The 15,092-nt window shown below is 45.1% G+C and overlaps 1 protein-coding gene across 1 annotated transcript in view; it reads left to right on the top strand.

Annotated features, from left to right (window-relative positions):
• mms22l (MMS22-like, DNA repair protein) overlaps positions 1–15,092 on the top strand; it is a 147,356-nt gene that overhangs the window by 22,830 nt on the left and 109,434 nt on the right. Inside the window, exon 10 of the mRNA XM_078542289.1 lies at positions 13,138–13,317. Coding sequence (XP_078398415.1) covers positions 13,138–13,317 — 180 coding nt within the window. The remainder of the gene's footprint in view (positions 1–13,137; positions 13,318–15,092) is intronic.

Here is a 15,092-nt window from a genome sequence, read left to right as displayed (position 1 = left end):
TGCAGACCAGCACCTTGGCTTTGTTTGTTCCCTTTTTGATATAATTGGCAAAATTTATTTTATAAACAAACTGTTATGATTCTATTTTCTCTGTATATTCCAAATGTCTCTTTGGATTCGTGATATGTTTTTAAAATGACATAGAAATTTACGTAGGAGATTTGAGGTCTGATGGGCAGGGAATGGAAAAGAGTGATGGACAGGAAATGCACACTATACATTTATTGAGGTAGTTACATATATTAATAGTTGTATATAGCAAGCACTTCCTAAACCACTTTTCTCATTCCATTTTATTAACATGCCTAAGTTATAAAGCAGTGTGTCATCCAACTCGCTGTGAATAATGCTCTGGGCGATCTAATATAATCATAAAGTTTAACTGCTGCATGAATTAACTCAAATAGTCTGTTTTTGGAGAAATTGGAATGAGAGTGAGGAATGGAGACACAGAAATACAGACCTTGATTGAAAAGATAGTACCAGGATTAAAGCATATTACCATATGAGGACTTGTAATGCAGAATTTCATTTATTTGTTATTTTGAAAGTGTTTAGTCAAGTGGGTTAATGAGGAAACAAAGTATTGAATACAGAATTGTGCAGGGATACTCATTCTTTTCACTCAGTTCAAATTATGTTGCAGTATCATTACAGTTCACATCATGGTTTGACACATGGCTTTGCTGAACACCATGACACCTGCCACAGACAAATACAAGTACGTTAGACAGATTAATCCCATTCTCTGCAAGGACTTTAACCCCTATGCATGATATCACAAGATAATTACTAATGAGGCAGGCCATTCAGAATTTGTGAGTTTATTCATCTTGAAAGACCCTACCATTCCCATTGCAGTATCTAATTGTTTATTAAATGATTCCAGGGTTTTTGTCTCCAGCACTTTGTCTGGAAGTACATTCCACATGTTGATCACTCTGTTATGTAGAAGAACTTCTTGATATCAGTCTTAAATTTGTCTTTTTATTAGGTTGAATTTTTGCCCCTTTTCCTTTCCTCATAATTCAAAATATTGCTTCAAGTTAAATTAACTTTTCCCTAGCTTTAACTACCTTGTTTACTTGCATAAGATTTTATCTATTTTTCTCAATTGATATTTCCTTTCCAATCTGAAAATCTCAAATTTCTCCACCTTTTGCACTAGAGGTCAACCTTGTGATTCTTCCATTCTGTCTGTAAGACTTGAATGTGTTTTGATGATCAAACCCGGACACAGTGTTTGAGGTGCAGTAAGACCAGAGCAGCAGACAGCTTGGTAGTGCTTTTCTTTGACTAGTCATCTGTTGTAGTTATGTAGTTCATTATGCATTGTTGATTGCTGCTTTGCATTGGTTAGGCATATTGAGCATTGTGTCTATTAAGCTTGCCAGATCTCTCTCAACTTCATTGTTAACTATTTCAGCCCTGTGGAATACATGTCACCCATTTTTCCTTATGTGCAAATTTCACACTGGTCTACATTAAAGTTCATCTACCAATTTTTTGTGCTCAGTTACATTTTGACCACTTGATTCTGTAATTTCTGAGCTGCCTCATTCAACCCCACCATTCTTCTTAATCTAGTATCATCTGAAAATTTGACTACATTGAGTTTATCAATGCAAACCATATGTTAGAAAAAGCACTGATCTGAGATACCTCACCCAGTATTCCCCTCCCGTTCTGATACGGTTTTCCACCTTTCAGTCAGTTCTTATTTATTCTTAAGATTTGCCCTCATCCTTACAACTTTGATACATTTACTTCACTTTCTTGCTTGTCTAACCAACAATTTCCTAATAATCAGCATTTCTATTCTATATTACTGTGCACGCTTCGTTGCCCCCATCTTACCCTTCCTCAGCAGTTTTTATAGGCCTTCATTTCCCAACTTGCTAGCTTGAACTCCTTTCTTTTGATTGTTAAATTCTTCTGTTTAAGTTAAGTCTCTCCAATGAATAAGGCTGCCTCTTTCTCAGAAGGTATCTCAGTTACCTAAAATACTACAGCCTTGCTTTCTACACCACATTTTTACCCATTTTCTGATGTTTCTTGTCCTGGCTTCCTTGCTGCTCCTGCACGAAGTGTCGGTAGCATTTCAAAGAATGGTACCTCAGCAGTTCATACCTCAAGCTTCCTTACTGGTTGTCCGGATTTACTATCAGAGACTACTGGATTATATTTCCCTAAATTATCAGCTCTAATGTAGACTGTGTAATCCAAAGATTGGATCTCACATAATCATACACACCTCGTTTTGCCTGATGACATGCCTTTTTGGACGTAGCGACAGTGAAGGAACAGCAATATATTTCCAAGTCAGAATGGTCTGTGACTTGAGGGGGCCTTGGAAGTGATTGTTTTCCCATGTGTGCCTGCTGTCCTTGATCTTCTAGGTGGTAGAGGTCAAATATTTCAGAGGTGCTGTTGAAGAAACTTTAGCGAGTTGCTACTGTGCATCCTGCCAAGGTTACACACTGCAGCCACAGTGGACTGGTAGTGGAGGGGGTACCGAGTAAGTGGGATGCTTTGTCCTGGATTGTGTCCATGTTTGGGCCAAGGCAGTCATGCGATCTGGAGTTGAGTGGACCTGGCAGAACCTGAACTGAGTTTCAATGAGCAGGTTATTGCTCAGTAAGTGCTGCTTGTATTCCCTCTAAGCTGTGTGCCTGTGCGTCCATGCAACAATCTAGTAATTACTATGGCCATGCACATCCTCGTGGGTAAATGAGGTTTACTGCCACTCTACCCTGTGAACAACCCCACGTGGACTCTCCCACGACAGGAAATTAATGGACGAGAACCAAGCCTGACATGATTAATCAGGTGGCATTAACACTCAAAATCCACTTGTGTCGGTTCCTGGAGCCCAAAGCTGTGCCAGCACTTGTCCTTCCTGCAGCCCGCTTGCCGACCCTCCCATTTGCCGACTCTCTCCCTGACTCTCCCACTCACCGCCTCTCTCCCCGACTCTCCCGCTCACCGCCTCTCTCCCCGACTCTCCCGCTCACTTCCTCTCCCCGAGTCCCCTGCTTGCCGCCTCCCTCCACAACCCTCCCTTTTGCTACCTCCCTGTCACTTGCTGTTTCCCTCCCTGACCCTCCCACTTACAGCCCCCTGTCCCGCTCTTGCTCGCTTCCTCCCTCTTGCTGACTGTCCCCCGAGCTCTCTCTCAAAGCAAGGATTTGGAAGAGGGAAGCAGCAAGCATGGGGAGGGGTTGGGCGGGGAGGGTTAGTGAGGGAAACAGCAAGTGGGAGGGTCGGGGAGGGAAGCAGCGAGCAGGAAGGTTGGGAGGGAGGTGATGAGTGGAGAGGCAGCGAGTTGGGAGAGAGGCGTCAAGCTGGAGGCAAGAAGTGGTGAGTGCGAGGGGAGGACCCTGGGATAGGCAGTCAGCAGGACCTAGAGGAGAGTGCGAGGGGAGGATCCTGGGACAGGCAGTCAGTAGCACCTAGAGGATCTAGTCTATCTAGAGGATCTAGCATCCAGTCTATACTTAATTAGGAGTAAGGGTAAAATAAAAGCAAAGGTCCATATTCTATTTATTTAAGGTATGTCTGGGGAGCTCAGTCCCATGATTTGCACATCCTGCACTATGTGGGAAATCGTAGATGCTCCTGGTAGTCTGGATGACCATGTGTGCAGTCTCTGACTGGAGCAACTCGAGCTCTGGGTTTTGGAGCTTGAACGGGAGCTGGGGGCACTACGGTGCATTCATGAGGCTGAGAGGTTTGTGGATAGCACGTTTCAGGACGTGGTCACCCCGCAGCTGAAGGAAGTGCAAGCAGAGAGGGAATGGGTGACCACCAGACAGAAGAAGGGGACCAGGCAGGTAGTGAGGGAATCCCCTGAGTGCATCTCACTCGCAAACCGTTTTTCGGCCTTGGAAAATGGTGAGAGTGATGATTCCTCTGCGAAGGCCAAACAGAGCCAAGGCCATGGCACTTTGGGTGGTCCAGCTGCGGGGGAGGAAGTGTGGAAGAGCAATAGTGGTAGGGGATTCGTTAGTGAGGGGAGTGGAAAGGCATTTCTGTGGCCGTAGACATGACTCCAGGATGGTATGTTGCCTCTTGGGTGCCAGGATCAAGGATGTCACGTGACGGCTGCAGGGCATTCTGAAGGGGGCGGGTGAACAACCAGAGGTCTTGGTCCATGTTGGGACCAATGACGTAGGAAGAAAGAGAAATGAGGTCCTGCAAGCAGACTTTAGGGAGTTAGGTAGGAAATTGAAAAGCAGGACTTCAAAGGTAGTAATGTCTGGATTACTCTTGGTGCCATGCAGTAGTGAGTATATGAACAGAAGGATAGAGCAGATGAATGCGTGGCTGGAAGGATGATGCAGGAGGGAGAGCTTTAGATTCCTGGGGTGTTGGACTGTTTCTGGGGGAGGTGGGACCTGTACAAGTTGGACGGGTTACATCTGAACAGGAACGGGACCAACATCCGTGTGGGGAGGTTTGCTAATGCTGTTGAGGCAGATTTAAGCTAAATTAGCAGGGGCACGGGATCCTGAAAAGTAGTTCAGGGAGGAGAGAAACTGAGATGGAATTAGAAGTTAAAACGCTAGTAAGTCTGGAAGGCAGAGGAAACATAGGCTAGATAAGAAAGAAGTGAGTTTGGCAAGGCTAAATGCAATATATTTTAATGCAAGGAGCCTGAGGAATAAGACAGACAAGCTGAGGGCACAGATAGGCACATGGGAGTATGATATCATGGCTATAACCGAGACTTGGCTAAAAGGTCAGGATTGGCAGCTCAACCTTCCTGGTTATAGAGTTTTCAGGCGAGATAGAGGGGGGATAGAAGAGGATGGGGGGTCGCAATATTGATCAAGGAATCAATTATAGCAGTGAGGCGGGATGATATCTTCGAAGGATCATCAAATGAGGCCATATGGGTAGAAGTAAAGAACACAAAAGAGGCAAACACACTGTTGGGTGTGTATTGTAGGCTCCCAAACAGTCAGGGAGAGATAGAGGATTGAATATGTTATCAAATTTCAGAGAAGTGTAAGAATAATAGGGCAGTAATAGTAGAGGATTTTAACTACCCAAATATTAACTTGGGTAGTTTTAGTGTGCAAGGTATGGAGGGAGCAAAATTCTTAAGTTTTACCCAAGAGAACTTTTTTAACTAGTACATAGCCCAACAAGAAAGGGGGTAGTTCTGGATCTAATATTTGGAAATGAGCCCGGGCAGGTGTTTCAGTAGGGGAGCATTTTGGAGATAGTGACCATAACTCAGTTAGATTTAGGATAGTTGTGGAAAAGGATGAGGTTAGACCGGGAATAAAAGTTCTAAACTGGGGAAAGGCTAAGTTTACTAAGATGAGATGCAATTTGGCCCAAGTGGACTGGGAGCAGTCACTTGCAGATAAAATTGTGTCAGAGCAGTGGGAGGCATTCAAGGAGGAAATAGTGGGAGTACAGGGCAAATATGCTCCCATAAAGGCAAAGTGGGGGACCAAGTCCGGAGAACCCTGGATGTCAAGGGACATAAAGGTTAGGATTAAGGAAAAAAGAGAAGCTTGTGGCAAATACCGAGGGCTCAATACAGCTGAGTCCCTAGAGGAGTATAAAAAGTGCAGAGCGGAACTTAAAAAGTAGCAAGAGAATAACTAGGGAAATAGTAGGGCCAATTAGGGAACATAGAGGTAATTGTGTGTGGGCCCGAAAGACATGGGTGCAGTCCTCAATGAATACTTTGCATCGGCCTTCACAATGGAAAAGGATGATGCAGGTATAGACATCAGGGTGGAGGACTGTGAAGTGTTAGAGGAAATTAACATAGAGAGAGAGGAGGTTCTGGTGGGTTTAGCAGCCTTAAAAGTGGATAAATCCACAGGCCCAGATGAGATGTATCCCAGGCTGTTGAGGAAGGCAAGGGAAGAGATACCAAGGGTCCTGGCAGTAATTTTCAAATCCTCTTTGGTCACAGGTGAGATGCTAACATTATCCCATTATTAATAAAGGGAGGAAGGGATGGACCAGGAAATTACAGGCCAGTCTGTCTACCCTTGGTGTGGGGAAGGGCCAGTCTGTCTACCCTTGGTGTGGGGAAGGTACTGGAAAAAATTCCGTGGGACAGGATATATCTGCACTTGGAGAGACATGGATTAATCAGGGATAGTCAGCATGGATTTGTTAAGGGAAGGTCGTGTTTGACAAATTTGACTGAATTTTTTAAGGAGGTAGCCAGGAGTGTTAATGAAGGTAATGCATTTGATGTGGTCTGCATGGACTTTAGCAAGGCTTTTGATAAGGTCCTGCATGGTAGACTAGCCAAGAAAGTAAGAGCCCATAGGATCCAAGGCAAAGCGGCACGCTGCATCCAAAATTGGCTGAGAAGCAGGAAGCAGAGGGTGATGGTAGAGGGATGTTTCTGTGACTAGAAGTCTGTTTCCAATGGAGTTCTGCAGTGCTTGGTGCTAGGGCCCTTGCTGTTTGTGATGTACATAAATGATTTGGACTTAAATGATCAAGAAGTTTGCAGATAACACGAAAATGGGTAGGGTGGTAAATAGTGAAGAAGATAGCCTTAAACTGCAGGAGGATATCAATGGACTGGTCAGGTGGGCGGTGCAGTGGCAAATGGAATTCAACCTGGAAAAGTGTGAGGTAGTGCACTTAGGGAGGGCTAACAATGCAAGGGATTACACTATGAAGGGTAGGACCCTGGAAAGTACTGAAGATCAGAGGGACCTTGGTGTACATATCCACAGATCCCTGAAGGTAGCAGGGTAGATAGATAAGGTGGTTAAGAAGGCATATGGGATACTTGCCTCTATTAGCTGAGGCGTAGAATATAAGAGCAGGGAAGTTATTCTGGAACTGTATAAAACACTGGGTAGGCCACAACTGGAGTACTGTGTGCGGTTCTGGTCACCACATTATAGGAAGGATGTGATTGCACTGGAGGGGGTACAGAGGAGATTTACCAGGATCCTGCCTGGACGGGAGGGTCTGAGCTATGAGGAAAGATTGGATAGGCTGGGGTTGTTTTCCTTAGCGCAGTGAAGGTTGAGAGGGGACCTGATAGAGGTGTATAAGATTTTGAGGGACATAGATAAGGTGGATAGGAAGGCACTTTTTGCATTAGTAGAGGGGTCAATAACCAGGGGGCATAGATTTAAGGTAAGAGTAGAGGGCTAGGAGGGGAGTTGAGGAGAAATTTCTTCACCCAGAGGGTGGTGGGAGTCTGGAACTCACGCCTCCAGGACTATGGGCTAAGCGCTGGAAAATGGGATTAGTGTAGTCAGATCTTTGTTGACCAGTGTGGACACGATGGGCTGAATGGCCTCCTTCTGTGCTGCAAACGTCTATGAATCTGTGGTGAGCAGGGGCTTAGTTGAAAGAGTTAGTAAGTTAACAGTTACTATATCATTAAGAGTTATTAAGTCATTAATAGTGAGAGGATTTTTGGGCTAGTTAATACCACTGATTTAGTCATTCGGCTGCAGCTGGTTTTGAAGAAATTTTAAAGGAAGATTTATCCCAAAGACATTCGACACATTGAAAACAGAAGGGCATTTCTATGGTGCGGAATCGTCCCAGAATTTTACTAAGTGCAGTAGCTGGTGAGAAAACGATGTTTAACCCGCCGGCTGCAATGGCGGCTTCTCACGCCGTATCACCCCAATCCTGCCGCATCAATTATGCATTCCCGGGATATATGCCATTTTGATGGCGGGCGGGCTCTGATTCGCCTGCCACGCCATCACCTCGTTGCTTCATCACGGTAAGCACCACATTTAAAGTGCAGCCGCGTGCACACCTCTCAGTGCTTCCAGCCCAGGACTGCTGCAAAGAAGACATGGCCCCAAAATGCAAGAAGACTGCATCCCCCAGGTTCAGTGACGCATCCCTTGAGCACCTTTTGGACGCTGTGGAAGCCCGCTGTGATGTCCTCTACCCTCGCTCTGGTCACAGGAGGGGCAGCAACATTACCGCTCCGGCTTGGTAGGCAGTGGCATTGGTAAACCGTGCCAGTGCTGCACAAAAGAGATTGGCCATCCAATGCAGATAGAGGATGAATGATCTCATCTATGCCGCCAGGTTAAGGCAACCATCTCATCACTCTAAACTCACACACTCAAGCCCACCACACATTCACTGGCATCTCATTGACTGCCTGCTCAAGGGACATCACCACCCATTCTCACTCACACACCCACACCCACACATGTCCATCTGGCCTCAGCTCCTCTGGAGACTACTTCCTCAGCCCTCACCCTCTTGAGGCCAGTTGCACAGATCAACTTGTGCCCCCCCAACACACACTCTGGGATACCCTCCTTCCCCAGCACAGCCCTCGCCCTGCAGCCTCTTTCCACTCTTGAGGCCAACGCTTCTCCCTTCCCTAAACAAGCCCTAGCCTTGCAGCATTGAAAAGCCACCCCTGGTGGCTGGTCTGGTAGGTAGAGCTGCCCGTGAGCCCCCTTAAAAGTGATATGGTGCAGGCTGCAGGTGCCAGTGAGCGTTTAAAAAATCTCTGCTGGAGTACTTTGATTGACATATGCCAGAAAAAAAGCAGCATCTGGTCGTGTAGTTTCAATAGAACTCTTTGTTGACATTTCCCCAAAGGCTATCATTATCTTACTATGAATGCTTGGCTGAGTTTCAAAATATAACATTGTCTCAGCAGGGAATTCTGAGTCCACAGCTTGAGTGACAACTTAGAGATGTTATTAAAGGATTCACAGCTTTTCATGTACGATCTGAATGGAAGTTTGTTTTTATAAGAGATTAACCACTTGAGATTTAAAAGCTTTGAATGGATTTTATGAATGAGAGTTTTTTTTCATTATAAAGCTTGTAGAGATAAAAGCTGTATGAGATTGTTAGTAGTTCATTTTTTCGATCTCCACACGGCTCCTGAGGCCTGCTTATAGTGGATATTGGGCGAATTCTTTTTCTAATTCATTCATGGGATGTGGGCTTCGCTGGCTGGGCCAGCATTTATTGCCCATCCCCAGTTGCCCCTGAGAAGGTGGTAGTGAGCTGCCTTCTTGAATTGCTGCAGTCCATGTGGTGTAGGTACACCCTGTTAGGAAGTGAGTTCCAGGATTTTGACCCAGCGACAGTGAAGGAACGGTGATATATTTTCAAGTCAGGATGGTGAGTGACTTGGAGGAGAGCTTCCAAGTGGTGGTGTTCCCATCTAACTGCTGCTCTTGTCCTTCCAAATGGTAGTGGTCATGGACAAAACCAGAAACAGAAATACCTGGAAAAACTCAGCAGGTCTGGCAGCATCAGCGGAGAAGAGTACAGTTGACGTTTCGAGTCCTCATGACCCTTCAACAGTACTAAGTAAAAATAGGAGAGGGGTGAAATATAAGCTGGTTTAAGGGGGGGTGGGTGGTTGTTGGGACAAGCAAGCAGTGCTAGGAGGAGATAACCAAAAGATGTCACAGACAAAAGAACAAAGAGGTGTTGAAGGTGGTGATATTATCTAAAAGAATGTGCTAATTAAGAGTGGATAGCAGGACAAGCAAGGTACAGATAGCTCTAGTGGGGGTGCGGTGAAATAAGACTAAAAGGGCATAAAAGGTATAGATTTAAAAATAATGGAAATAGGTGGGAAAAGAAAAATCTATATAAATTATTGGAAAAAACAAAAAGGAGGGGGAAGAAACGGAAAGGGGGTGGAGGGAGTTCAAGATCTAAAATTGTTGAACTCAATATTCAGTCTGGAAGTGCCTAGTCGGAAGATGAGGTGCTGTTCCTCCTGTTTGCGTTAAGCTTCACTGGAACAATGCAGCAGGCCAAGGACAGACATGTGGGCAAGAGAGCAGGGTGGAGTGTTAAAATGGCAAGCGACAGGGAGGTCTGGGTGATGCTTGCGGACAGACCGAAGGTGTTCTGCAAAGTGGTCACCCAGTCTGCGTTTGGTCTCTCCAATGTAGAGGAAACCACATTGGGAGCAACGAATGCAGTAGACTAAGTTGAAGAAAGTGCAAGTGAAATGCTTGAAAGGAGTGTTTGGGCCCTTGGACGGTGAGGAGAGAGGAAGTGAAGGGGGCAGGTGTAGCATATCTTGCGTTCGCATGGGGAGGTGCCGTAGGAGGGGGTTGAGGAGCAGGGGGTGATGGAGGAGTGGACCAGGGTGTCCCGGAGGGAACGATCACTACGGAATGCCGCCGGGGGGGTGAAGGGAAGATGTGTTTGGTGGTGGCATCATGTTGCAGTTGGCAGAAATGGCGGAGGTCATGAGGACTTGAATCGTCAGCTGTACTCTTCTCCGCCAATGCTGCCAGACCTGCTGAGTTTTTCCAGGTATTTCTGTTTCTGGTTTTGTTTTGGATTTCCAGCATCCACAGTTTTTTGTTTTTATAAGGTAGTGGTCGTGGGTTTGGAAGGTGCTGTTGAAGGAGCCTTGGTGAACTCCTGCAGTGCACCTTGTAGATGGTATACACCGCTAATATTGTGCATCGGTAGTGGGGGGAGTAAATGTTTGTGGATGTGGTGCCAATCAAGTGGGCTGCTTTGTCCTGGACAGTGTCAAGCTTCTTGAGTGTTGTGGGAGCTGCACTCATCCAGGCAAGTGGGGAGTATTCCATCACACTCCTGACTTGTGCCTTGTAGTTGGTGGTCAGGCTTTGGGGAGTCAGGAGGTGAGTTACTTGTCCCAGGATGCCAAGCCCTTGACCTACTGTTGTAGCCACAGTATTTATATGGCTAGTCCAGTTCAGTTTCTGATCAATGGTAACCCCCCTGGATGTTGATAGTGGGGGATTCAGTGATGTTAATGCCATTGAACGTTAAGGGGCGATGGTTAGATTCTATCTTGTTGGACATGGTCATTGCCTGGCACTTGTGTGGCACGAATGTTACTTGCCTCTTGTCAACCCAAGCCTGGTTATTGTCCAGGTCTTGCTGTATTTGGACATGGACTGCTTCAGTATCTGAGGAGTTGAGAATGGTGCTGAACATTGTGCAGTCATCGGCGAACATCCCCACTTCTGACCTTATGATAGAAGGAAGGTCATTGGTAAAGCAGCTGAAGATGGTTGGGCCAAGGACACAACCCTGAGGAACTCCTGCAGTGATGTCCCGGAGCTGAGATGACTGACCTCCAACAACCACAACCATCTTCCTTTGTGTTAGGTATGACTCCAACAAGTGGAAAGTTTTCCCCCTTTTTTCCATTGACTCCAGTTTTGCTAGGGCTCCTTGATGCCACAGTCGGTCAAATGCGGCCTTGATGTCAAGGGCAGTCACTCTCACCTCACCTCGCGAGTTCAGCTCTTTTGTCCATGTTTGAACCGAGGCTGTAATGAGGTCTGGACCATTCCTGTGCATGGCAGGGGACTGTGAAACAGGGCACATCACTCAGCAGGGTTGTCTGACGGATGTTGCACTACAGAGGCAGCCTGGAGGGCATGGGGGGGCCATGGGAATAGGTGTGGTGAGGGCTAGAGGACTGAACAACTTGTAAAACGATGGGATCAAAGTCCCAGAGAATAGAGGCAGGCTTTTTAACCAGGCTGTCTCATCACTCGCCTGTCCCCGTTGCCACTTACGCTCTACTTTTGGGATTGACGGACCAGACTCTATACCACACCCAGCCCCGGATCGAAAATCGTGTGTTTTGGGGCATGTTTTACCGAGGCGAGTCTGGCAATTTCCCAACTTGAGCTACCTGCCTTGGTAGCCAAAATGTGGCCCTGTGTCTTTCTGATTTTCCCCCTCCAATTCACAAGAGCCAACCTCTCTTCACATTCACAGATACATTTTACCTCTGCCTGATTATGCTTGTTGATGTTAAGAAATTACTAAGCTATTTTCCTTACTAGCAATTTTAAGTACAGAAAACATTCAATAAGCTGAAAAAATAAGTGCTATCTTTTCCATATTTTCTATCAATTCAAAAGCTAAGCCTCCTTGGTTCTTTCTATTTTGAGCTTGTCAGATTAAAACAAAAGATCCTTGTCTTTTGCTACCATTGCTACCAATTCAACTTTTCTCCTGGAAAATGATTAAAATACAAGCTACATGTAAAAACTAACAAATGTCCCTCTCATGTACAGTAGAGTATTGGATATGGTACTGAACTTAAAACCTAGGAATTGTGAGTTCAAATTAACCTCAGCAAATCTGGTATTTTGTGGACTAGCATGTCAATGGCTCAGGCTGGTATTCCTCATTCTTCCTCTATACCGACGGTAACTTTTTAAAAATATATATTATATGTAGGTTTTTTACTGGTGGTACACATCTGCATATTGCCTTAATATTGGAGCATGTAACAGAATTCATTCTGCACACGAATAGAAAAACAATGAGAAGGATCGTTGCTTGACAACTCTGTCAATGACACCTTCTGTCACTTTGTTGGTGATCGAGGGTAGATTGATGGGGTGGTATTTGGCTGGATTGAATTGTCCTGCTTTTTTGTCGACAGGAAGTTTACAACTTTTTTTGGCCAGTTTTGTAGCTGTACTGGAACAGTTTGTCTAGGGCCATGGTTTGTAGAGCTCAAGTCTTCAGAACTGCAGCTGCGATATTTCTGGGGCCTATAGCCCTTGCTGTATCCAGTGCGCTCAGCCGTTTCTTGATACCAAGTGGAATGAATAGAATTGGCTGAAGTATGGCATCTTTTATCCACGAACCTTCATCCTTGGTGTTGTGGGTAGTTTCAGTTCCTCACCTTCTTGCACACTTTCTGCACTAGTGCTTTCTTTGGTTTGTGAATCTGTCTTTGTTACTAACAATAAATGAACTAAACTACGCTGGACAGTATTCCTCATGTCATAACTTCCTCCTGAAGTGCAATCCAGATATCTGTTGTTTCAATAGTGATGAGAAAAAGTTAACTGAACCATATAAAATTAGCCAGGAATGTCTTCCAGAGGCAAAACCAATCTCAGGATTAAGTTGGTGTTGATAAACTTCATTGCTCCCATAGTTTAGTTAACTCTTTACTCCATAGTCTCAATCTAGAAAGATGACTCTTCTGCTATCTTATTCGTTGATATATTTACCCATTGAGCCATCAGTGAAGCAATATTGTATTAATTTTATTCAAGAGGTGAATTTCATTATTTTTATTCAGTTGATGTGTTGCCAGGTTTCACTTTCTGCAATTATTGTGTTGGAAGCCAGTAGAAGATGAATAATTTTCTTTCTGTATTGTAGGATTTTTGGAGCTGCGTCAACAATCACCTCAGAAATCTGCTGCAAGAAGCTGCTGGTGTGGAAGGAACCCGTCCTTGTGATGCCATTCATTGTAAGGATCCCCAGGGTTTCAGTTGGTGGCTGGTTACCCACCTTACAATGCTTTATCTGTTTGATAGGAATGGAATTATGCAGGAGAAGGTAAAGAGCGAATTGTGAATTCTGTATTTTTTTAAATTAATTTTAGATTTCAAATTATCTTTTTTCCTTGAACTGTTGTAACTACTTTTGCTGGGATGGTCAGGTAAGCCAAGCTCAACACATGGCTTCAGATACAGAATAATGAGGCTCTGTGTTGGAGGGGAGCTATCATGTTTTTGATCATGGTAATCCATAGTTGTTACAAACAACAACTTGTGGAAAGTTGAATATTGAAAGTAGAACCTTTGTAGGAGAAGCGGAGCCCTACCATTGCACTGGGAGGGAGGGGAAGGGGCAAGAGCAGAAATGCAGGAAATAGGACACAGGTCAAGGGCCGACTATCCGACATCTCCTCCAACCTTCCCTGAACCATGACCCCCACCACCGTACATTGTTTCCCAGATTGTCACTGACCTCTCTTCCTTTGGGGATCTACCTCCTGTGGCTTCCAGCCTCAGTTTCCTAACTCTGCACAACTCACTCCTGCTTCCTTTCCAGGACTCACATATAGGACTGCCCTCGTGGACCCATTGATTTATTTCTTCCTGTGTGGACTATTTTACTCTTCCCTTGTCCAAATTCTTCCCTTGTCCAGTTTCTTGCCACTACATTCACCATGCTTCTGACGCTGTTCGCTACTTCAACCCTTTCCCTTTTCCTAACTGTCTTTATCAATTTTGCTTCCAATTTCCACCTGTCCCTCGTCTGCACATGGCCCATCTCTGACTTTTGCTTTCCTTTCCTTGATCCTACTGTCTCCATTTCTGGCGATAGGCTGCTTATCAATATTTATTATAAGCTCACTGACTCCCACAGCTACGTTGATTACAATTCCTCCCACCCTGCTTCCTGTAAGGAATCTCTTCCATTCTCACAATTCCCCAGTCTTCAGAGCATCTGTTCTGACAATGTAGTCTTTCTCACCAGTGCTTTTGATGTGTCTTTGTTTTTCTTCAAACCCCTTGGCAGTGATCAGTCAATCCTTTGCCTATGGCCATCCCATTTCATGCTCTTCTGCTCTTGCCTCTTCCCCTCGCTGCCCCCCTCCCCTGCGGACCATGATACGGTTCCCCTTGTTCTCAATGTCCACCCCACCAGGCTCCATGTACAACAGAGCATCCTTCAGCATTTTCCTCCCACCACCAAACGCATCTTCCCCACCCTTTCATAACTTGGAGAGGACTATATCTTTTGCAACACCTTGCCCATCACCGTAACCCGCCCCCTCTCCCCACAGTACCTTCCTATGCTAGCGCACCTATCCTTTCACCTCCTCCTTTTACATTGTTCAGGGCCCCAAATACTCCTTCCAGCTGAAGCAGCAATTTACTTGTGCACCTTTAAATTTAGTATTTAGTATTTGTTGCTCACAATGCGTTCTCCTCTGCACTGTAGAGATTAATAGCAGACTGTGTGATAGTTTTGTGGAACGTTGGCATTCAGGTCTCAAGCATGATCCTGAGTTTCAGGCCATTTTAATTTACTGTCCCGCTTCTATTCTGGCTTTGCTGCCCGTGGCCTCCTACCTTGTTCTAATGAAACTCAGCAGAAGCTAAAGAAACAACACCTTATTTTTCAATTCGGGACCTTGTAGCCTTCCAGACACAACATCGCGTTCAAAAATTTGGACTTTAATCACTGCTCCCTTTTTTTGGTGCAGGTAATGATTCTGCTGTTGCCATTTACTGTTCTTTTAGATACATCTTTAGTTTCTTTACTTGTTGCATTGCCATCCCCTTTTGCCTTGCACCATCATCTCTTTTGCCGTTTAATCA

Source organism: Cetorhinus maximus, chromosome 5 (genome assembly GCF_964194155.1).
Source record: "Cetorhinus maximus chromosome 5, sCetMax3.hap1.1, whole genome shotgun sequence".
NCBI classification, from domain to species: domain Eukaryota; kingdom Metazoa; phylum Chordata; class Chondrichthyes; order Lamniformes; family Cetorhinidae; genus Cetorhinus; species Cetorhinus maximus.
Note: the sequence above shows the minus strand (reverse complement) of the source record. Positions and strands in the feature narration are given on the sequence as shown.